Genomic DNA, 24,083 nt, shown 5'->3' with positions numbered 1-24,083 from the left:
ATGAGCTTGAGCTTCACTTTAAACATTGATACAAAGAAAATTTTAATAACTTACAATCCACTCTTCGGTCTGTTTAGTAATGTTTGCTCTTCATCCTCATCATCTTCCTCCTCTTTGTCAATAAAATCTTCATCATCATCATCATCCTCTTCCTCCGACCCAGGGACTTCCCCTTGCTCATCCTCCTCTTTGTCGTCATCTTCCATGTAATACTTTTTACCGGCGTCCATTCCAGGAGCAGTGTCTATTACAAATAGCCCGTCTCCCACGACATCGTTTAACTGTTGTGATGATTTTTTGGATTTCTGTAAATCCACAACTTCTTCAATGTCCTCCTCCATATTATGCTCACCGTCCTCATTATCATCATCATCATCCTGATCGTCATCACTGCGCTCTGACTTCTCGCTTTCTTCACTGTCTATGGATAAGTGTATTTTCATACTTTCAGCCATATCTTCACTTTCCTGCAAGTCCAGAGAGGTTTTATTTGTTTCTTCAGTTACATCGCTCTCATTCATGAAGTGACTTTCTTCTATGGCCGGCTCTTCATCTACTGAAGTTTCTGAGAGTCGAAGCACTTGGTCTGGAAGAATGTCTTCTTCTGGATGAGTTTCTTTGGATTGCACTGAGGACACAGGACCAGTTTCCACACACAAATCGACTTCTATTTTGGAGGTTTCATCCATTTCTGGTTGGTCTAGATCCAAAACTCTATTTACGGCATCTCGACTTTGTTTCTCAGAATAATCAGCCTCAATTGCAGCCTTATTTTCTAGCACTGCTGGCTGATTTCGTGAACTCCTACGCAGGGATGATAAAACATTGTGGTCTTCCACAGAAGACTGGGCATCTGATTTTACAGTATGTGTCTTGGGGCTCAGTTTCTTTAACGTCCTTTGATCTTGAGTATCATCTTTATTAGCGTCGCTAACAAACTCATCCTCATGTATTGTTGGCTGATATTGTGAACGCCTACGAGGGGAGGGAAAAACATTTTGGTCTTCCACAGAAGACCAGGCATCTGATATTACTGCATTTATCTTCGGACTCTGTTTCATCAAAGTTTCTTGATCTGGAGGATCATCTTCATTATTTTCACTGATCGCCTCAATCTCACCTGTCTGTACTTTTGGTTTATTCCTCCTGCTTGAACGGCTAGCAAGAGGCCGGAGAGAAAATCCAGAACTACAGGATTCAGCATCAGACGATTGCTCATTTTGAGACGGATGTCTTGCTCTTGAATTCCTTGTAGATCGGGTTGCAATCATTTTCACTTCTGATACAGAAGAAGAATTTGATTCTGCATCAGAAACATCGGGTGAAGAAGGCAAAAGTGACTTACAACCTCTTGTAGAGACTGTACGTGGGGCAGTTCTGGGTTGCCTTCTTCTGGCTTTGGTAGAGACAGACGAACAATTCGATTCTCCTTCAGATAAATCTGAGTTTTCCTTGGATTCAATAATAGGTTCAGTGATCAATGCAGACCGATGACTTCTCAGCTTTCTGGTGGAGTCTGTTAGTTGTCCAAGGTTTTGTCCACTGCGAGATCTTGTTGTGGAAGCATTCGAGGCGGTAGACCCGGCTTCAGAAACCTCTGCATCTGACTGCCCACTTCTGCGTCTACTTCTGGTGGTGATCTGGGTGCTGCGTTTTATGGTTTCACATATTAAGGGGCTTCTACTGGTCTTCCCAGATATACTCTCATCTGTGCTATTTTCACCAGTCTGTCCATCTGTTCTAACAGATCTTCGGGTCCGAATTGGGGAAGTCGGTAAATTATCTTCCAATTTCTGCAAATAAAAAAAGAAGCCATTCTTACCAACAAGTAAATAATTCAGTAAAAGACTATGGCCCCAATTCATCATTTATTGGGGGGTTGAATAACTTTCCTTTTTAATCTTGTGTTATTAGTAGCTGGTTTTGGCACCAAGGTCTTCAAAGTGGGCCACGCGATTCAGGACTTTGGTGCAAAGTCAAAAAATGGTCTTCTATTCTTTCAAAATAATTTTTGGGAAGTTTAAGTCAAACGTCACGCGTTTTGCCAAAATACTACTACTTAAAAGTACACTAAGGGGAGACTGGCGTGAAGGTGTACCAAATTTTGCAATCGGCGCATATATGCTTCAGATTAATGTGTGGCAGAATTTTATACCACAAGCTTGCAATGAACTCATGGAAAAATCTGCATGTATTATAGCTGTAAATAAAAAAATTAAAAAAAGTCTCTTGACAGTCCTTTGCGGTCCATAGCTTAAAAAGTTACCAATATTAAAACACAATATGCTATGTAAATATATATATTTGGGGGCAGATACCACCATTTCTAACAGCAAAAAAAAAAAAAAAAAAGGAGTCACATTGAGCAAACTTATTTACCGACACTTCTACTTCAGAGTTATTTTCAGGTTATAGCAGATTCAAAAAGCCAAATCAAGTGCCACCAAAGTCACAATAACTTATAATAAGTAATGAAGGACACCGAATGCAATAGCAGATATTGTAGAAACGTTAATCAACATTAAATTACATAGCTCATCAATATAACCTGCAAAGACCACGCGGCCACCTCAACACCACTGGAGCTGCTGCAACCCCCAACCTACTGCCCCTTTCCCCATAATCCTGTAGGATGTAAGCTCGCAAGGGCAGGTCCTTTTCCCTTTGTACCAGTCTACCTTTGTAAGTTTGTCCACTGCAAGTGATGTTTGTATGTTGATGTAACCCCGCCTCATGAACAACACCATGGAATGGCGGTATATAAATAAATAATAATTATTATTATAACAATAATAACAACAACAATAACAATAATAATAATAACTAGACAACAAAAGGGAAAAAAGTGAGTGGGCCAAGCAGTATACATATTACAAGTATGAAAAAGAGGGTTGAAAATATACAAAGATTTAATCTGCGCATATTGTCCAGCACAAATGTGTGTAACACCCCACGAGTCCTACAAAAAAGGCACAGATGGCCAAAAGGTACGAAACTAAGTTGATTTAAAGGTAGGAAAAGATATCACAGTGGTAGAGCAGGTCCCCCACCAAAAGACACTCAACGTACCTTGCTAACAGCTTTGTCTGCGGTACACCCTATTAATGAATGTAGCATAGAATGCAAAGAAAAGAAACAGTGGTAACAATTTATTTATAACTTTTATTCAGGCTGTTTGTTAGTTTCTGATGGTTTCCCTATTGGACCCTACATAGTAACCTTTCAAATTGCCGAGGTTACCACCTTAAAATAAATATATATGGTAGAGCATTAGTGATGAGCGAGTGTACTCGTTGCTCGGTTGTCCTCCAAGTGAGCAATAGGGAATATAAGGAGTAAACCGACATTAAGTGGGGACACTATACAGTATACTGTAGATTTATTTTAGGGTTTCACCATATGGCTATTGGTCCTATTAACAGTGATTACACTTGGTCTATCGTTGATATTTTATTTCCCATTTCTCAGCTTCAGTAATTTATTGGTATAAATTTTGATTAATATTTAACAAAATTATATTTTAGTGAATTAAAAAGCCCGTTTATCAGTTTCTGCACCTATGGGTCCCCTAGTGCTATTTCTCTGTCGCTTGTTTTTACTCCACTCTCATGTCACATCCAAGACAAACTGCTCTAACTCTTTTGCACTAGTTTTATAGAAATCTTCACCACTATATCTGCATGGAAATTACTGAGATGAGAAACATTTTATTTTTCACAATATTTATGTTTATCAAAATAAAAACCAAACAAGAAAAACCAAACATCAAAATGTAAATAAAAACAAGAAACAGACATTCTTTTCCATAACGGGACTTATCAGACGGATGGCTAAATGGTCAACCCCTTTTATAAATTTAGAATATGCTCCACAATTTTACTTCCCTTCCCACAATCCTTTAAGCAACCAAAACAGAGCTCATTACACAACCTGAAGGTCAGTGGTAGAATGCTTCTCACGTATGGTGAGGGTACATGAGAAAAGTGTGGCAGCACTGCAGTTATTGAATTGATGATTAAATAGATGCATTCTACATGAAAATCATGCTGTGGATTGTGATGACCACGTGGGTTTTTAAGAAGTGATTTCTTTTCTGGCAAAATCACAGGCTTAGTAACAACCAATTTTCAGAACCACAGTCGATGTACACAGCTGCAGTTTTTGCTCGGGTCAGCCTATTCCGGTTTGGTTTTTAAATTGTAATAAGTTATAAGTGTAGTTTGTAATTTTACAATGACTTTAAATGGTGCCAAGTGAAAAGCAGCTGTAAAACCCCAAATTAATTTAGAACTTTGTTATTATGCTTTGCTTAAGTAGCGTTATCATATTCTGCAGCACTTTGCAGACATTATCTTCCCATTCCCCATTAGGGCTTAATCTATATATCAGTACATCTTTAGAACATGGAAGTAAAACCGGAGAACCTGGAGGAAACCCACGCCAACATGGGGAGAACAGACAGATTTTGTCCATGGTGGGATTTGAATACAAGACACAAGCGCTACAAAGCAACAGTGCTAACCGTTGGGTCACCATGCTGCCCAGTGTTTCAAGCACAACTCCAGCATTTTTTTTATCTCAGCGCTTGAGTGGCGCTACTAATTAAGTTCCCTGCCTCTAGTCTTGTACTTACGAGCTGCTGTCTTCCTCTATTGGTACTGCTCCAGTCGGTCTCCAACAGCTCGTGATCTGCCGGATGGCTCCCGTGTATACTGCTTGATCCACAAGTAACAACTAGTGATGAGCGAGTGTACTCGTTATTCGGGTTTTCCCGCACGCTCGGGTGACCACCGAGTATTTATAAGGGTATGTGCACACGTTGCGGATTTCCTGCGGATCGGCAGCGTTTTTCTCGGTGCAGAAACGCCGCAGATCCGCAAGTGATTTACAGTACAATGTAAATCAATGTGAAAAAAATGCTGTGCTAATGGTGCGGAAAATTCCGTGCGGAAACGCTGCGGATTAAAAGAATTAGCATGTCACTTCTTTTTGCGGACGCACAGAATCCGCACCTGCGTTTTCTGCCAAGAGATGCAAAATCCGCACTAGAAATTCCTAAGCCTAATCTGCAACGCGTGCACATAGCTTTAGTGTTTGGAGATTTAGTTTTCATCACGGCAGCTGAATGATTTACAGCTAGTAGCAAGGGTGAGTGCATGTGGGGGTTGCCTGGTTGCTAGGGAAATCTCCACATGTAATCAAGCTAGCTAATAGCTGTATATCATGCTGCGGAAGTGATGAAAGCTAGATCTCCGAGCAGTGATAAATACTCGGAGACCACCCGAGCGTGCTCTGGAAAACCCGAGCAACGAGTACACTCGCTCATCACTAGTTACAACTCAATGTAACTTCTGGTCTATGAGAGCAGACTCTCAGATTTACATTGTGAGTTTTCGAATGACTTCTGGTCAGTCAGAAGTTGCAGTCATAAAATGTCAGAGGACTGGGGCACTGCTGGGAACAGCTGAAGTGAGCGGCCGGTAAGATAAAGACTAGAATAAGTCAACTTAGATTAGTAGCACCATTCCGGTACTGAAATGGGTAAAAAAACATGCTGGAGTGGTACTTTATAAGTGTAATTCCCAATACTGAAAGTCATACTGATCCACAGGAGAGGCCGAACAGCGGAGCCCACCAATCCCAGCACCGGAGTATGAGAACCAGTTCATTTCTTGTGGTACTGCCAGAAAGATCCGAGCGCTGTACTCGGCGATCACAAAATGAAGGGAAGAGCACTGAATGTACCTGGGACACTGTCAGGATAAGTGGGAGCCCGGAGTATCAAATTACTGCAGCTTCTGAGTCTTGTAAGCGTAAAAGGTCGTCTGTGGCAGATTAGCACTGCAGATTCCACCCTTAATGGCAGGAGGTAGAATCCCCGGAGAAACGTGCACTTTAGGGTGAATGTGTGATCAGTGCCCATTTCTGGGTAATTCCTATCCATACAGAGACATGGCCATGGATCACACTGGGGGAGACCTCTGTGGAGCCTGCGCAGGGTAGCCGGGGGTCTCCCTCATCATTTATTTTATCTTTCCAATAATAAATTAACGATATTATTAAAAATAACCACTTTAAGTCCAATTAGATCTGCCGTAGTTCTGCATACTGTACAACCACCGGCATCCTGCGGTATGGCCGCACCAACGGAGACATATGGCTCCACATGGCCACGCCAGGACTCTCACCACAGCTGACCATGGCCACACTCCCCGCCACGTTACCTGCTCCTCCGGGATCCCTGCATCCTCGTTCTCTACACGCGTGCCTCGCCTGGTCGCCACCATCTTTCCTAGCTAGAAATCAACCTACGCATGCGCACAACTCTTATCCGGCAGTGTACCATAACATGTGCATATCTGAAAACATCCCGACAGGAAACATTTCCTTTGCAAGACCGTTCCTAGGTATTCACCCATACGAAACAAATCTACTAAAAGAAATCTAATAAGCCAAATGCCACAAAAGCCTCAGTATCGCTGCACGTGCAAGGCCGCCTCATCCTGTCACTATGTCTATACTGTGCTTATAGTCTAGGTGTTGCCCATATACGGCAAGCGGAAGTGACGTCCGTGGCCCAGGAGATCCGGCATGCAGTGCTGCTGAGCGGGACTCCGGAGCGTGTTTGTCCACAGCCATGGTGTCCGTGCTGTCCCGAGGTGTCGGTCTCCTTGCCAAGTCCTTGGCCGGGCTCAGCTGCACACAGACCACCAGGTGTCAGCAGGAGGGGCGGGGGGATGTGTGTGTCGGTCTTCATGGCTCTAGCAGAGCTCGCTGTATCTGTTCCTGGGTGTATATATGTGTGACACACCACATGTATGGCAGCCACCTTGTGGGGTCGTCCTGGGTTGGGAATCATGCCCCCTCTGCCAAAACAGCGCCACCCCTGACTGCAGGTTGTGTCTGGTATTGCGTCTCCATCGCATTGAAGTGAATGAGCTTAGTTGTGATACTGCACACAGCCCATGGCCAGGGGTGGCGCTGTTCCTGACAGCCGCCCTGTGTGACCTAATCCTCAATGACATCTTTATTATCTGACGTTGGTGACATTAGAAAATAAAAATCCGACCCCGATTGGCTGCTCCGGACAGCTGCGCTCATTACTCTCTGCACTACTAATAATTAATCGTCGTGGGTGCCAGATAAATGCCTGGTCTGTGGGGGTCCTGAGCTCTGTCCGTCAGCCCCTCAGTAGTGGGAACCTTCCGCTCCTTTCCATCTCCGCTCTGCTCGGGACCTCCATACTAGTAAAGGGTTATCCCCAACATTGCAACTTGCTGATTGGGTGCTGACCACTACTACCCCGTTATACGTGTGCAGCCACCGCGCCATTCCTTGTCTATGGATCTGCAGATAAAAGCCGAGCGCTCCGCGATATCCAGCAGCTCCAATTACCATTAATTGGGCGACCTCTGATCCGCTCTTGGGAATGTTAGAACCTCAAACACTGCTCCTTTTATATGGTGCTCTGCAGAACCCTGTTCTTAAGGTCAGTGGGGGTCCTGGTGGTTGGACCTGCAGCAATCAGCGCGTTCTCGACTATATTGATATGTGATAACATGCAACTCTGGGAATAAACCTTAAGATTAGCTTCGTAATCTGAAGAGTCGCCTAATGGGTTATACAGCTGTAGATTGAATCCAGACATCAATAATTCCAGGTCCGCATACAGACTGCAATAAAATAAGGAAAAAAATAAACTCACTATTCCAAATGGTTAGTACATTGGTAGACGCCCTCTAAGATATAATGCTGGTGCACAGGTCAGTAGGTCAGGTCCCACAATCGTAAAAAGAAGAACCAAAGGTAGATCCAGTTCCAATGGAAGTATAATGAAAAATGCTTAATGTCAAGTTTATTTCATCTTCGATTAAAATCACATAGATGCCTTATGTTGAAATCCAAATCCCTTCCCTGGAATCTGCCATAAGCCGGGGTCCCATTAGCGTATGGCATCAGATGATCCTCTCATGCGAGAGCATTGAATGCAATATGCTAATGACCCTTGGCTCTTGCTCTGTGCTCTGATACCCTCACATGACAGAATTGCAGCACAGCTGCAGAGGAGACTGAGAAAGGGGTTTCTCCCTTTCGTCTTTTGCCGGCGAGAATCGCACTGCACTCCGATGATATCCGAATGCAGTGCGATGTTTTACACGCACCCATAGTCTTGTATGGGTGCGTGCGATCTGATTCTTGAGTGCCATCACAGCATGCTGCGATTGTTTTTCGCATTCCGAATCGGCATGAGACTATAATTGCAGATGTGAGCTGCACCATAGAGAAACATTGGGGCGAGTGCAATCTGATTTTTCATTTTTTTTTTTTTTTTTTTTTTTTAATCGGATTGCACTCGTCCAATTGCATCGCAACTGGGAATTAGCTCATAGGGCTCTTTCTCACTTGCGAGAAATACATCTGAGTCTCGCAGGTTAAAACCCTGCTCTGGCGCCGGCACTCCAGAGCGGAGTGTGCAGCTCCATGTATTGCTGTACGGCTGCACGCTCCGCTCTGGAGTGCCGGCGTCAGAGCAGGGTTTTAACCTGCGAGACTCGGCCGTATCTCGCAAGTGAGAAGGAGCTCAAAGAGTGAGAATCTTAAGACATTAGATGTCGTTCAGTCATGCCAAAAATATTAAAGGGGTTGTTGGGTGAAAACAAGTAATCGCCAATCCGCAGGATAAGTGACCTGCATGCGCAGAAGCAGGATGAAGACTGCCCATAGAACGGCAGATAAAATACCAAGAACAGCGTGAGTGCATGGCGCAGCCGCAGGATTACAGCGCCACATCTGCACGACAAAGGATAGTGTGACATGCATGGGAGGGGGAGGGTGGGTATGATAATGAAGTCAGGCGGCAGAGATTTCTTCCAGGCACCCCATGCCCTGGAGCCTGGAAGAAATCATTAAGATAAAACATTAAAACTCTATTTCTCCACAACTAGACCGCAGCTTTGAGGCATACTGGTAATAATATTTTAACCATTCTATTACCTGTATGCCCATAGTAATAGCTTGAAAGCGTCCAGGGGGTGACACAACCTCTGTTCGTATTCCTTATTGGCACATATGGACAGTATTGGTTGTGGATCCCCCCCATTCTGGAGACCTCTCAATCAGCCATAGTGGAAATCGACTCCGACTCCACAGCCCTGGTTTTTATTACATAGGATGTCTGACCCCTTATTTACTCCTTTGATCCAGCCTTTTATGGTTTATCCAGGCCCAGAGCAGTCACATGAGTGGCCGGTTATCACAACATTTCTTTTGTATAGTTTTTTTTTAACCTAAAAATGTTATTATCCCGGTTTTCAAACAAATTTTTTTTAATAGGACTAATGTGGCTGCACATCTTCTCATTGAGAGTTTCTGCACTGTCTTTACACAACAAAATACATTCATTCATTTTAATCTCCAAGCCGCCAGGTTTTTCTTCTTTTCTTTAAGTAGTAACATTTTCTTTTAAATTGATTTTCCAAACCTTTGTGTTTCTGAAGTTACAGTAAGCTACTGATGGAAAATGGCATTAACAGTTACTGATTCTCTCATTTTCAGATGCAGCAGCCTCCCGGGGGCTCTGCCGGCCTTACAGTGCTCCACAACAAGATGGTTCTCAAAGCAGCACTCTCTCGATGACTTACCAAAGCGTCCTCTCACATCCTATTTTCGGTTTGTGGGTCAGCAGCGACCAAAATTGGTGAAAGAGTATCCTCGTGAGTGTGGTGTGATATAACTGCTGGGGAAGTGGCCTCCAGACCACCCTATACTATCAGACATTTTGGCTATGTTGACATGTTGCGGCTGGAAACTATAATAGTCCTATATTGCTGCGTTTTTTTCACTTTTTCCGTGCAAAATAACTCAAGTTTGCAGGGAAACGGCTATTTCACTTACAGGACCATGTTGCCACTTTGCGTGAACTTGGCCTTACCACATAGGGCGGCATGGTGGCGCAGTGGTTAGCACAGCAGCCTTGCAGCGCTGGAGTCCTGGGTTCTAATCCCACCAAGGACACCATCTGCAAAGAGTTTGTATGTTCTCTCCGTGTTTGCGTGGGTTTCCTCCTGGTACTCCGGTTTCCTCCCACATTCCAAAGACATACTGATAGGGAATTTCGATTGTGAGACCCAATGGGGACAGCGATGATAATGTGTGCAAACTGTAAAGCGCTGCGGAATATGTTAGCGCTATATAAAAATAAAGATTATTATTATTATTACCACATAGCCTAACATGTTTTTAAAGAAGTTGTCCACTACTTTTTCATTGATGACCTATCTTTAGGATAGGTCATCAATGTCTGATCGGTCAAGGTTCAACAACCGGCACCCCACCCTGTTATTGGTCTTGGCGGCCACCAGCCGGAAATACTCTCTTGCTGAGCTCCACTGTCTTCTGGCCGCTGCAGGCTACTACACATCCACCTCCTATTCAAATTAATAAGAGGGGATGTGCAGTACCCAGCCGCGGCCACTATCAGATGTCGGCCAGCTGATTAGCGGAGGTGCCGGGTGTCGGACCCCGGCCGATCAGACATTGATTACCTATCCTACGGATAGGTCATCAGTGAAAAAGTAGTGAACAATCTCTTTAAGGTTAGTGAAGAAGGCCGTTCTACTGCTTGTCCTCTGGACAGTCAGATGGGGTGGGATTGATGGTATCTGCCATCTTGGAATCCTGAAGTGTGCACTAGATAAAGCATACCTTTTTGCTAAATACAGGTATTTAAAAGATATTAATATTTTAAATGTGTATAATTTATTTTAGTATATTTCTGGGACCTTTCCTTTTAAAATAGGCAGCGGCTTCTAAGCAGAAGCCACTCATGGGTTGAACATGCTACTTATTTCATCCGTCTTCCCAGCCTGAAGCAGATAAAAGAAAAGACAGAAGATGGGACATGTGCACAGCAGTGTCGTTTTTACATGGCTGTGCATAATGTTCATTCTTTGTAGCAGTTTTTCAGTCGGAATCTGGCTGATTAGATGTTAGGGTTTTTTTTGTGTCCACCCTTATATTGGCCCATGTAATGCACAGGGGGAATGGATAATTGCAGCAGTTGCTGCACACTGATGGCTAATCGAAGGGTGTCACTATTACAGCTCTGTAATGGAATATATAAATGGCAGCTTAACGTTCTGTTACCACAAACAAAGTTCATTTTAATCTAAAGATCTTGGAATAATTTCCGCAATTGGATGTGTTAAAAAATGTACCTGTGCTGAAATAATCTTATAGATGTGCCCCTACTGTGTAATGGCTGTGTCTGACCGTACAGGGACATGGTCTGATCATGCCACAGCTCCTGGGCAGGGGAGGATGCAAAGGAGTATACAGACCTCCAATAGACAAGATTTCAGGAAAGAAGTCACAAGTGCACATGAATGGCACTACATGTGTGTGGTGTAGCAATAGTTTGTGTGTAACCTGTCTGGATACATGAATATGGCTTATTCTTTATATACATGTCTTATCTTTCTATTTATGAATATTATCTTTTCCACAGAGGCAAAGCTGACAGAAATTTCTAAAATGATTGCACTGGAATGGAAAGGACTCTCAGAATCCGCAAGAAAAGTAATACAGATAAGTTGTGGCACAGAGGTTGATTATATTCTATTAATGTTCAGCAGTAAAAATAATAATAATTCATTTATACAGCGCCAACATATTCCACAACACTGCACAATTGAATATCGGTGATTGTGGATTACACAATATGATTTTTTTTATTACTTTAATTCCTGTAGTTTATACATACACGAAGCGTCAGCACACTGTGATTAACGAATACATGAACTCCAATATTTCTAAAAACTTTAAGGCCGGGTGCAGATGAGCTGGAAGTAGCAGCGCTTTGGACGCAGTGCATGTTCGCTGCGTCCAAAGCGCTGCCGTCTATTGATCGCAGGTGAATCCGCATTTGATCATTGAACTGTGCGGATTTACTGCGTCCAGTACATTCTACTGATGTATTGTCTCTTGCTGAGACTAATGTATCTGCAAGAGAAATAAACATGCTGTGGTCTGGAAAGACACGCCGCATGTCAAGGTCCACGGGTGATCCGCGGGCATCTGTAGACACATATTGGACATGAGATTTATTGAATTCCACTATGCTGTAACATCTGGACGCTGTGGGTTTCATGCTGCATAAATACGCAGCATCAAACCCCCAGCAGTTCCTGATTGTGAGCGAATGTCCTAAAACATAAAGGTACTTGGCGTTTTTTGATCAAAGAGCGCAAAAGCCATTCAACCACGTCATGGTGTACCTTTTAATATGAATCCTCTTTTCACATTTTTTTTTTTTTTCCTCTCGAGGACTAATTGTCCCCTAAAAAAAAAGAAAACCAGGGATGTCCTACTTTCATCTATGTTGTGGATCAAACTCACTAATGAAGTCAGTGTCTTCACGAAATAAATAAATTAAAAAAAAAAACAACAGCACTCTGTCACCCATGTTCTGTCTGTCGTTTACAATTTAATGGGTAGGAGTAGCTAAGAATTGTTTTTTTGTTGTTTGAGACACACCTGGACCAAAAGTGGGTCAAGCACACCGAGAGAAACACGAACCGTTCCTCATGTATAAGGATAATATTAAAAATGATGCAATACATTTCACACATCAGTTTTTTTCTCAAAGTACAAGGTCAATGTCAACATCACTGAAATCCCATTTATACTTTTTAATTATTTTCTGAATAATTCTCTGCATTCGTTTTCCTTCAGCCGTGATTTCTGCTTTATTTTAGCCATTTGTGGATGCAGCTCATGAAGAGCAATTGAAATACAAAGATGAAGTCCGGAAATATAAAGAGAAGTTGAGTCTCCTCGAGCTAGAGCTGTTGAAAGAGAGAAAGAAGCAAAGAATGGGGAAGAGGAAGCACATAAGACATCGAAGGGTACGCCAGTAAGACACGCTCCTGGATTTTGCAGGATAACATAACGTTTTCACATTCCTTTTTTATGAACTAGTAACATATGGCAGATCACATGGCATGGAGGTTGCAGTGCTTCTTCTCTGGTGTTAAGCTGCCCATACACATGAGATCATTATCAGTGTCAGATGAACGTTCATTTGTTTTAAATGGGAAGAGAGGAGAAAGGCTCCGTCAGACTCCTCTGGCAGCGGCTTCTGACAACAAAAGGATGGGCAGATAAAATTACAGCCTGTCCCTGGCATTATTTGTCAGGGGGGAGTTGGGAAACCTCCATACACTGCAGATGGTCATCCCATCCTGCCGAAATCGTCTAATTCGGTGATCTTTCAACTATTGCATATCAATGCTTTAGTCAGTCTTGGAGCAGTACACCGTTGAGTAAGACTGGTTGGACAATTACAGCTTTTATATGTGGTTGTCAGCCCCTTATAGTCCCTAATATCCGGTCCGCTCTGGACTATTCTCTTCAGATGAAAGCTGTGTTGATGCAGAGTTTGAATAGGCAAGTCGTGCCATATGTTATTAAAGGTAGAGTCACCCATGAATAAAACATGTCCTCTGGGTAGAACAAATGTTCTATTAGGAAGCCATATTTGCTGCTTTGAAGCTGGATAATAGTAATATTCTTTATATAGTGCCAACATATTCTGCAGCGCTTTACAGTTTAACAGTTTCAAACACAACAGTGATAAGTTACAACGTAAACAATAATTAAAGCAGAATAAGATGACCCTGCTCGTGAGAGCTTACAATCTACATTGAGGTGGGGAGATACAAAGTACAGGTGTGTATTTAGCAGTTTGCTCTGATCCTGCGCTGCCACTCACTTATGGATTAGACCTCATTGTTTGTGCATCAGTAGTCGTGTAACGTCAAAAAGTCACTTTGACCAATTATCGGCGCACGGTGATGGTTTATATTGTATCAGTACACTGAATACACAATGCTGCCTTAGTCTGATTAGATTTCTCATTTGTGTCCTGTGATTTTTCCCTGTCCATCTCCTGTAGCTTTCTCCCCTCAGCGTTTAGTGTGATCAGTCATAGCCGTAATTGATTCATCATTGATGTTCGTTTGTTCATTTTGCTTTTTTTATTTTTGAATTACAGTTTATACTTTTTTTTCTTCTCCAGGAGTTGACATTACTTGGAAAACCTAAAGGATCCCGAAACCCTTACAATATTTTTATGTCTGAACATTTTCATGACGCTAGAGGTGGCTCCTTTACGGTATGTACTTACAATGTTTATAGCAGCTGATGTGTGATAGTAGCAGTACCATAAATTATTGCTTTGTTCTGCTATATTGAGTCTTCTCTGTTTGACGTTTGGGTCAGCAAGCTTGTTGCTGCAGATTCGGCTGATTATAGTTTATGGGTTATAGAGGTGCATTGTCTTGGGATAAAAACAAACCAAAACATTTCATAACAAAAGTGACTAAAACTCTTAAGTGAGTGCACACGTTATCCTCACTCATCAACCTAGGCTAGATACTCTCTGTGCTTGTGGCTACAATCAGGTGTATATGATCAAGAGGTATACGGCCGATAGCAGCCTGCGTCGGGATGGATTATATGGTTCACTTCTTTGTCACAGCAGGACACTGTTTAGGAATTTGTGGTTTGCAGAACTTTCTATATAGTTCAGTAAGTGATATTCAGGGGCATAACAGCTAGACGATAAACCAAAAAACACATTTTTTACTTCTGGTACTTGAATGCCTATGGAAAAAGTAAAGGTTCATCTAGAAAATGTCTGATGTACACTTTCAGCTAAGGACACGGACATTTAGCCTTACTTTATCAGTATGCACAGGTGCCCAGGTTTTCTGAGTTGGGAGACTAGGGAAGCAGGTGGCTCTGCAATGTCACTACTTCTCTGGTCTGCAGACATTTATTAGATTTGCTACCATGTCCTTGGTTTAAGAGCCATGAAGGGCTATAGCTGACATCGTTCTCTTTTATGTCTTAATCCCTTTTTTCTCCTTCGCCACATTGGGGGACACAGGACCATGGGGTGTTATGCTGCTGTCACTAGGAGGCTGACACTAAGTTGAGACAAAGGTTAGCTCCTCCCCTGCAGTATACACCCTCATGCCTGCTTCCAGAGACCCAGTTCAAGCTTAGTGTCCGTAGGAGGCACACTGGATTTAAACTTCTTTTCTGGAGAAGGGGCGACGGATTCTTTCATGTTCCGATCTCCCCGAACCAACAACAGGAGAGCACGAGAGTTTTACCTCTCCGTATCCTCTCCTGCGACGTGGGATGCTACTGCCTGAGCTGATTTTTGGGGCGACGGGCCCCTTCAAGGGCACCGATCTCCCCCCTGCTTTACAGACGAGCACTGAAGTGTCACCTCCAGTATCCTCTTCTGCAGCCAGGCCTTATTGCCGGACATCTGCCCTGCCCACCAGGTCTCACCCTCGGCTGTTCAGAGGCACCCTTCCCACTGTGGTGTCCGTGCAGCCCCCACTGCATCACCACTGAAAGAGCGGATGATGGAAGGAGGCAGATGGTTCCTCTCCACCCCCCTTTAAGGGGATGGTGGATAGAGGCTCCCCTAACCCTGCACCGTCTATCTTTTCTACCTGGAACAGCAGCGCCGGCCGGCTTCTACCACCTCCCGGTCCTGGCGCTTCTCACTCCCTGCGAGACTAGGATAAGGCTGGCAGGAGATCCGACGCTTTCAGGCTTCTCCCCTCAAACAGGGGTAAGTGCTGATAAGGGGTCACGTTTTCTGGCGCTTTGGGAGGGCTCCATGGCGGTAAGGGCTCCGCGACTTTTTTCCGGTGGTCCGCGGGTGCGCGCCGGCCGAAGCAGAAAATTTAGTCTCCCTATCTGACTTGCGGGGCACAGGACCTGGGTAAGGAGACGACTCTTAGCGCTTCCCTGCAGCAGTTACCCCTCAGCTTCCACTAGCAGCTTCCTTTATCACTTTGGGGTACAACATGTCCCAGTAAAGGGGTAAAAAGTCCTCTAAGGTGCATACCACCTTTTTTACTGTGTGTACCACCTGCCAGGCTCCTCACCCTCGGCCTCAGAGTTCCCCTCTCTGCCCTGCCTGTGATACCCAATGTGCCCAGGAGCCCTCCACCGCTACCGACCCCAGTGTATCTAGCCCCCCTGAGTGGGCCGCGTCACTGTCTCAATCCATGGCTTCATTGGCCAAAGCGATTGAATCCCTCCATGACCCCTCTGGGGAGCGGGGCACTCTATATCAGGGGAAGCATCGGCCAGCAGGGGCCGCTCTCACCGCAAGGAGGCACGGTCATCCAAAAAACGGATCCGCACTACCTCTCCCGAGCATTCACCACGCCATTCAGCCTCTGGTAGCTCCACTTCTCGCTCACCCTCTCCAGGGGCTCGTAGTGATCACGACTCTGTGTATGAGACTGACGCATCCCTAGATCCGGATGCTCCGGAATTTAGATCTACTGTTGACTCCCTCATCGAGGCAGTCAATCATGCGCTAAAAGTGGACGATGACACTAATTCTGCACCGGACCATTCAGTCTCCTTTACGAGAACCAAGCGTCCCCATAAGGTGTTCGCCTCTCACCCAGATTTCCTGGATATAGTCCGGCGACACAGGGACCGTCCGGATAAGCGTTTTACGGGCAAAAAGGCCCTGGAATCGAAGTATCCCTTTTCCGCAGATCTTGTTAAAGATTGGACGGAATCTCCACTAGTAGATCCTCCGGTATCGCGCTTGGCCAACAAGACGCTCTTATCCGTACCTGACGGTGCTTCAATTAAAAATCCCACAGAACGCCAGCTAGATTCCCTAGCTCGCTCAATGTACGAGGCCTCAGGTTCCTCTCTATCTCCTTCCTTCGCGGCGGCTTGGGTCGCCAAAGCAATGGTTTTCTGTGCAGATGCCCTGGCAAAATCCATTCAGGAACAGGATCTCCCGTCTGAGGCGGCAGATCTTGCCAAACAAATTGCCATGGCTGGAGATTGTCATGTACGCGTCTCTAGATGCAGCGGACTGTGCGGCAACTGCAGCTTCAAACACCATCACCATAAGGAGAGCTATTTGGCTCAGAGAGTGGCGCGCAGATTCTTCCTCAAAGAAGTCTCTGATTTCCCTTCCTTTTCAGAGCGGACGCCTCTTTGGAGAAAAATTAGACCAGCTTATTTCCGACGCTACAGGTGGGAAGAGCAAGTTCCTCCCACAACACAGGCCAAAAACTGCTTTTCAGCGCCAACAATATTTTCGCTTTCGGCCCTTTCGCAGCAACCCATTCTGGTCCAACTCCGCAGCCTCGTCCAGATCAGAACGATCTACACGCACAGACCGAGACTCCCGGCCTTCATACCGGCCGAATCAGTCCTGGCGAGGAAAACCTAGACAACCCAGAACCAGAGGGTCCAGGCCTGCCAGATTCCCTTCACAATGATTCGGGGACTCTTCCAGTCGACACTTCCAAAGTAGGCGGACGTCTGCTTCTCTTTCAACAAGTCTGACTTTCCGTCGTCCACGATGAATGGGTCAGAGATTTGGTGTCTTCTGGTTACAAAATAGAATTCTCCGCCTCTCCTCCAGCAAGGTTTTTTCCCTCTCGTCTCCCAAGTTCGGGGGCTCAATCTCGCGCACTTCATCGCGCCATCAAATCCCTCCGCCAAAACGGGGTCATTGTTCCGGTCCCAGAACACCAGAGATTCAGAGGTTTTTACTCAAACCTCTTCGTCGTTCCGAAAAAGGACGGAACGGTGCGCCCTATTTTGGATCTAACGCTCCTAAACAAGTACGTAAGGGTTCGGCACTTCAGGATGGAGTCACTCCGGTCAGTCATCTCTTCATTGGAGACAGGCGAATTCCTAGCATCAGTAGACATCAAAGATGCTTATCTACATATCCCAATTTTCCCGCCACATCAAAAGTTCCTCCGCTTTGACATCCAAGAGGACCACTTTCAATTCACGGCCTTACCCTTCGGCCTTGCCACGGCACCCAGGGTGTTCACAAAGGTCATGGCGGCGGTCATGGCCATTCTTCACTCCTGAAGAGTGGTCGTTTTGCCAAACTTGGACGATCTCCTGATAAAGCAGGAGGCCTGCGAAGCAAGCGTCTTCATTACCTTGGATTCTCTTTCGCGCCTGGGCTGGTTAATCAACTTGGACAAGTACTCCCTCATTCCTGCCCAACGGACCTCCTTCCTAGGCATGATCCTGGACACGTCAAAGGGACTGGTCTTGCTACCTCGGTCCAAGGCCTAAGAGCTTCATCAGGGAGTTGGACGCTCTGTCATCCGCACTCGCAGTCCATTCGGTTTGCCATGAGGATCCTGGGGAAAATGATGGCCGCAATAGAAGTTGTTCCTTTCGCTCAGCTCCATCTCCGCCCTTTACAACAGGCTCTACTGGGCAATTGGGACAGGAGTCCCTTATCCCTCGATCAGCCATGTCCTCTGTCCCCACGGATCAGGCAAGCCCTCACATGGTGGACTCTAAGATCATCTCTCCTCCAGGGGAGGTCTTTTCTCCCGATCCGCTGGCTGGTAGTCTCCACCGACGCCGGTCTCCACCGACGCCAGTCTCCTTGGTTGGGGAGCGGTGTTTCGCCACCACACTGCCCAGGGGATTTGGTCAATTCGGGAGTCTTGCTCTGAGACGCTTTCACTTCCTGCTCGCGGGTCACCCAGTTCGAATCCAATCGGACAACGTCACAGCGGTGGCATACATAAACCATCAGGGGGGTACCCGAATAAGGGCGGCCTTGCAGGAGGTCTCCCACATTCTCCGTTGGGCCGAGGCCAACCACTCCACCATTTCCGCAGTACACATTCCAGGCGTCGAGAACTGGGCGGCGGATTTTCTCAGCCGTCAGGGTCTCGCCTCAGGGGAGTGGGAACTCCATCCGGAAGTTTTCCAGCAGATTTGCCTTCGCTGGGGGACTCCCGACGTGAATCTGATGGCGTCCAGATTGAACGCCAAAGTTCCCAACTTCATAGCACGTTCTCGGGATCCCCAGGCCATTAGAGTGGACCACTGGTGTCCCCGTGGCATCGGTTCCAACTCCCGTACGTGTTTCCTCCGCTTCCCTTACTGCCGAAGATGATCTGAAAAATCAAGACGGAGGGGGTTCCGGTGATCCTTGTCGCCCCGGACTGGCCACGTCGCGCATGGTACGCGGAGCTCGTTCATCTCGTATCCGACGTCCCCTGGCGGTTACCAGACTGTCCAGATCTGCTTCGCCAAGGGCCGATCTACCACCAGAGCTCAGGGGCCCTACGTTTAACGGTGTGGCTGTTGAAACCTGGATTCTAACTCAAGCTGGTTTCTCCAAGCAGGTCATTCCCACCATGATAAGCGTTCGCAAAGCGTCTTCCGCTTGCATCTATCACCGCACCTGGAAAACCTTCTTCTCATGGTGCAGGCTAAGAGGTCGCCCTCCGCTTGTTTTTCTCAATCCCTACCATTTTGGATTTTCTACAATCCGGCCTGGCGCTCAGTTCCCTCAAAGGTCAGATCTCAGCGTTATCTGTGTTGTTTCAACGTAAGATCGTTGCCAACTTGCAAGTCAGGACCTTCATTCAAGGGGTCTCCCACGTGGTACCCCCCTACAGAATGCCGTTAGAGACCTGGAATCTTAATTTGGTTCTGAGCGTTCTTCAGGAATCTCCGTTTAAACCTCTGCAGGACGTCCCGCTAACTGTCCTTTCCTGGAAGGTTGCCTTCCTTGTGGCAGTTACATCTATCAGACGGGTCTCGGAGCTGGCCGCTCTATCTTGCCGGGCCCCTTTCCTCGCCTTTCACCAGGACAAGGTAGTCCTACGCCCATCTCCGGATTTTCACCCTAAGGTGGTTTCATCTTTTCACCTTAACGAAGATATCATTCTTCCCTCCTTCTGCCCACAGCCAAAACACAGAGTCGAAAAGGCCCTTCACACCCTGGATGTGGTACGGGCCCTTAGGAGGTACATTTCCAGAACTGCTCATTTCCGCAAATCGGACTCCCTCTTTGTGCTCCCGGAGGGTCACAGAAAGGGTTTAGCCGCGTCTAAGGCCACGATAGCCCGATGGATCTGTTCTGCGATTCAAGAATCCTATCGGGTCGGGCATTCCTATCCTGGCGGGGATTAGAGCACACTCCACTCGGTCGATGGGTGCTTCCTGGGCCATCCGGCACCAGGCAACGGCGGAGCAGGTTTGTAAGGCCGCAACGTGGTCGAGCCTGCATACTTTCACAAGACACTACAATGTCCACATTCAATCTTCTGCGGATGCGGCCCTTGGCAGACGTATTCTGCAAGCGGCCGTCGTGCATATAGTCAGTTGGTACACGGAGTTTATTTGGTTGTATTGTTTCCCACCCAGGGACTGCTTTGGGACGTCCCATGGTCCTGTGTCCCCCAATGTGGCGAAGAAGAAATAGGGATTTTTGTGTACTCACCGTAAAATCCTTTTCTCCGAGCCACTCATTGGGGGACACAGCACCCACCCTGTTAGCCTTACGGCTCGTTACCTTTTTGGTTCTTGACTTTCTCTGACATGTTATACTCTAATGTTATGTAATGTACTGTTATTAATCTCCTACTGCTTTTGCACTGAACTGGGTCTCTGGAAGCCAGCATGAGGGTGTATGCTGCAGGGGAGGAGCTAACTCTTTTTGTCTTAACTTAGTGTCAGCCTCCTAGTGACAGCAGCATAACACCCCATGGTCCTGTGTCCCCCAATGAGTGGCTCGGAGAAAAGGATTTTACGGTGAGTACACAAAAATCCCTATTTTTTAAGTCCTTTTCTGCAGTCTTATATAATTGGGGCATGTTGCTAGTTAGATACCATTCTTTTGTAGTTAAGCGTAAGTCTTTTTTTTTTTTTCTGTTCTATACAGGGAAAGATGAAGACTCTCCATGAGGACTGGGATAGACTGCCTCACTCACAAAAACAGGTAATGATAGCATGCCATTAACTGGTTAAGGACCCTGTTCCAATAAAGGGATTACGTAGCACCTCTCTCTTTTCAGCCTGAACTGACTTGGTTTGTAGAGAGCCACTTGTAGAGGCCGCTTTCCTACTAAGTCATATCCTGCGTGTGCCTATATTAATTGGCCATATGCATGATATTTGCAGACGTCCAGCTGTGGCTCTTCATGTCTGCTATAAGAGATGTGCAACACAAACCATCATGGACTGATGACTAGACCGTTGAGGAATGTTCTACCACGTCACTCGTCTCTATTTCACATGCGCAGTGTCCAGTGAGATTGTTTGAGATTGTTTTTTTTTTTTTTCTGTGTGTTCTTACAGATGTATATCCAATTGGCTCAAGATGACAAGATCAGGTATGAAAATGAAATGAAGGCTTGGGAGGAGCAGATGCTGGAAATTGGTAGAGAAGATCTTATACGACGGAAGTCTAGAAATAGGCTTATTAGAGATTCAGCAGAGATGCAGGAAGCAAAGTCTAGAAAGGAGCCGCACAAAAGAAGTGTCGGGAAGGTCATGAAACCTGCCAGAGAACGTAAAAAGGCAGACACATGGAAGAATGAAGAGTAAAGCTGGGGATAGATCCAGATATATGTATCCATGCCATGCAGTAAATATCATTCTATGCCCTGTGGTTGCCTCATCATGATGGCAGTGACATGACCTCTGAGCAAACAAGGCAGTGGCCAGTAACTGTATGGACATTTCTACCATAAATGATGCTTTCAGGCTCTTTCAGATTCAGTCAAGACCACAGAGGACTGTCCCATTGTCCAAATAACTGACTCCATCCATTTCAACAACTTTGTCAGTCCATTAAATAATGTCCAATGTTTTCTTCTCCATCCTAATATTAATCTGATTTGTTTCAGTTCTTATGTTTCATTCTTTTATATGGAGAGAATAATAAATGTACGGGAAATCTTTGAACAGTTTTCCACCTATAGCCATTTATAGCCGTCTGACCAGTGTGACTGGTGGGAATATCTGCAGGTGAACCCATATTGATCCTAACAATGAGGGCATCTCATTCAGAAGGGGAGATGTATGAACTTTCTGAATCATTCACACCATTGAGTGGAGAATGGTCATCCATGTTGTGTGCGATTTGTCTCATTACTAAAAATGAGGACCAGGAAATACACTGTGTGCAGAATTATTAGGCAAGTTGTATTTTGATCACATGATACTTTTTATACATGTTGTCCTACTCCAAGCTGTTCAGTCTTGAGAGCCAACTACCAAGTATGTAAATCAGGTGATGTGCATCTCTGTAATGAGGAGGGGTGTTGTCAAATGACATCAAAACCCTATATAAGGTGTGCTTAATTATTAGGCAACTTCCTTTCCCTTGGCAAAATGAGTCAGAAGAGAGATTTGACGGGCTCTGAAAACTCCAAAATTGTGAGATGTCTGGCAGAGGGATGCAGCAGTCTTGCCAAACTTTTGAAGCGTGATCACCGAACAATCAAGCGTTTCATGGCAAATAGCCAACAGGGTCACAAGAAGCATGTTGGGCAAAAAAAGGAGCAAAATAACTGCCCATGAATTGAGGAACATCAAGTGTGAAGCTGCCATTTGCCACCAGTTTTGCCATATTTCAGAGCTGCAACGTTAATGGAATAACAAAAAGCACAAGGTGTGCGATATTCAGGGACATGGCCAAGGTAAGGAAGGCTGAAAAACGACCACCTTTGAACAAGAAACACAAGATAAAACGTCAAGACTGGGCCAAGAAATATCTTAAGACTGACTTTACAAAGGTTTGATGGACTGATGAAATGAGAGTGACTCTTGATGGGCCAGATGGATGGACCAGAGGCTGGATCAGTAAAGGGCAGAGAGCTCCACTCCGACTCAGACTCCAGCAAGGTGGAGGTGGGGTACTGGTATGGGCTGGTATCATCAAAGATGAACTTGTGGGACCTTTTCGGGTTGAGGATGGAGTGAAGCTCAACTCCCAGACCTACTGCCAGTTTCTGGAAGACAACTTTTTTAAGCAGTGGTACAGGAAGAAGTTGGTATCGTTCAAGAAAAACATGATTTTCATGCAGGACAATGCTTCATCACATGCCTCCAACTACTCCACAGCGTGGCTGGCCAGTAAAGGTCTCAAAGAAGAAAAAATAATGACATGGCCCCCTTGGTCACCTGATCTGAACCCTATAGAGAACCTGTGGTCCCTCATAAAATGTGAGATCTACAGGGAGGGAAAACAGTCCACCTCTCGGAACAGTGTCTGGGAGGCTGTGGTGGCTGCTGCATGCAATGTTCATCGTAAACAGATCAAGCAACCGACAGAATCTATGGATGGAGGCTGCTGAGTGTCATCATAAAGAAAGGTGGCTATATTGGTCACTAATTTTTTGAGGTTTTGTTTTTGCATGTCAGAAATGTTTATTTCTAAATTTTGTGCAGTTATATTGGTTTACCTAGTGAAAATTAAACAAGTGAGATGGGAATATATTTGGTTTTATTAAGTTAACTAATAATTCTGCACAGTAAGGCTAAGTGCACATGTTGCAGAATTGCCGCGGAAAATTTCTGCGGCAATTCCGCAACTCCTGCCACGGGTATATCGCATGCGGAATTGGCATGCGTATTCCCACTAACCACTAGCGTTTTACAAGCGTAATTAGCTTGCAGAACGCTAGCGTTTTCCAAGCGATTTGTAGCATCGCTTGGAAAACTGATTGACAGGTTGGTGACACTTGTCAAAAAGAGTGTTTGACAAGTGTGACCAACTTTTTACTATTGATGCTGCCTATGTAGCATCAATAGTAAAAAGATATAATGTTAAAAATAATAATAAAAAAAAAAATCGTGATATTCTCACCCTCCGGTGTCCCCCGCAGTGTTTGCGATGCTCCCGTTCCCAGTAATGCTTTGCGAGAATGACCTGTGATGACGTAGCGGTCTCGCGAGACCCCTACGTCATCACATTGCCGCAAGGCATTATTGGGAACAGGAGCATCGCGAGTAGCGGGAAGACTGCCGGCGATGCCGGAAGGTGAGAATATCATGATTTTTAATTCTTTTTTTTTTCTTTAACAATTATATGGTTCCCAGGGTCTGGAGGAGAGTCTCCTCTCCTCCACCCAGGGTACCAACCGCACATGATCCGCTTACTTCCCGCATGGTGGGCATAGCCCCATGCGGAAAATAAGCAGATCAATGCTTTCGTATGTGTGCAGAATCCCCAAGATTCC

At 45.4% G+C, this 24,083-nt stretch overlaps 2 protein-coding genes across 2 annotated transcripts in view; one reads left to right on the top strand and one right to left on the bottom strand.

Moving 5' to 3' along the window:
• Positions 1-6,535, bottom strand: part of DNTTIP2 (deoxynucleotidyltransferase terminal interacting protein 2) — a 30,842-nt gene extending 24,307 nt beyond the window's left edge. Inside the window, exons 1-2 of the mRNA XM_077258868.1 lie at positions 6,225-6,535; positions 55-1,793 (exon numbers count right to left, since the gene is read on the bottom strand). Coding sequence (XP_077114983.1) covers positions 55-1,793; positions 6,225-6,287 — 1,802 coding nt within the window. The 5' untranslated portion in view covers positions 6,288-6,535. The remainder of the gene's footprint in view (positions 1-54; positions 1,794-6,224) is intronic.
• A 22-nt stretch (positions 6,536-6,557) lies between these two features.
• TFAM (transcription factor A, mitochondrial) lies at positions 6,558-21,804 on the top strand. Its single transcript, XM_077258869.1, has 7 exons — positions 6,558-6,714; positions 9,556-9,713; positions 11,507-11,577; positions 12,756-12,905; positions 14,078-14,173; positions 20,780-20,836; positions 21,196-21,804. Exons 1-7 carry the CDS (start codon positions 6,638-6,640, stop codon positions 21,442-21,444), a joined length of 858 nt encoding a protein of 285 aa, XP_077114984.1. The 5' UTR covers positions 6,558-6,637; the 3' UTR covers positions 21,445-21,804.
• Positions 21,805-24,083: the final 2,279 nt, after the last annotated feature.

Source organism: Ranitomeya variabilis, chromosome 4 (genome assembly GCF_051348905.1).
Source record: "Ranitomeya variabilis isolate aRanVar5 chromosome 4, aRanVar5.hap1, whole genome shotgun sequence".
In the NCBI taxonomy this organism is placed as follows: Eukaryota; Metazoa; Chordata; class Amphibia; order Anura; family Dendrobatidae; genus Ranitomeya; species Ranitomeya variabilis.
The sequence above is the reverse complement of the archived record's forward strand: the minus strand, read 5'-3'. Positions and strand labels throughout refer to the sequence as shown.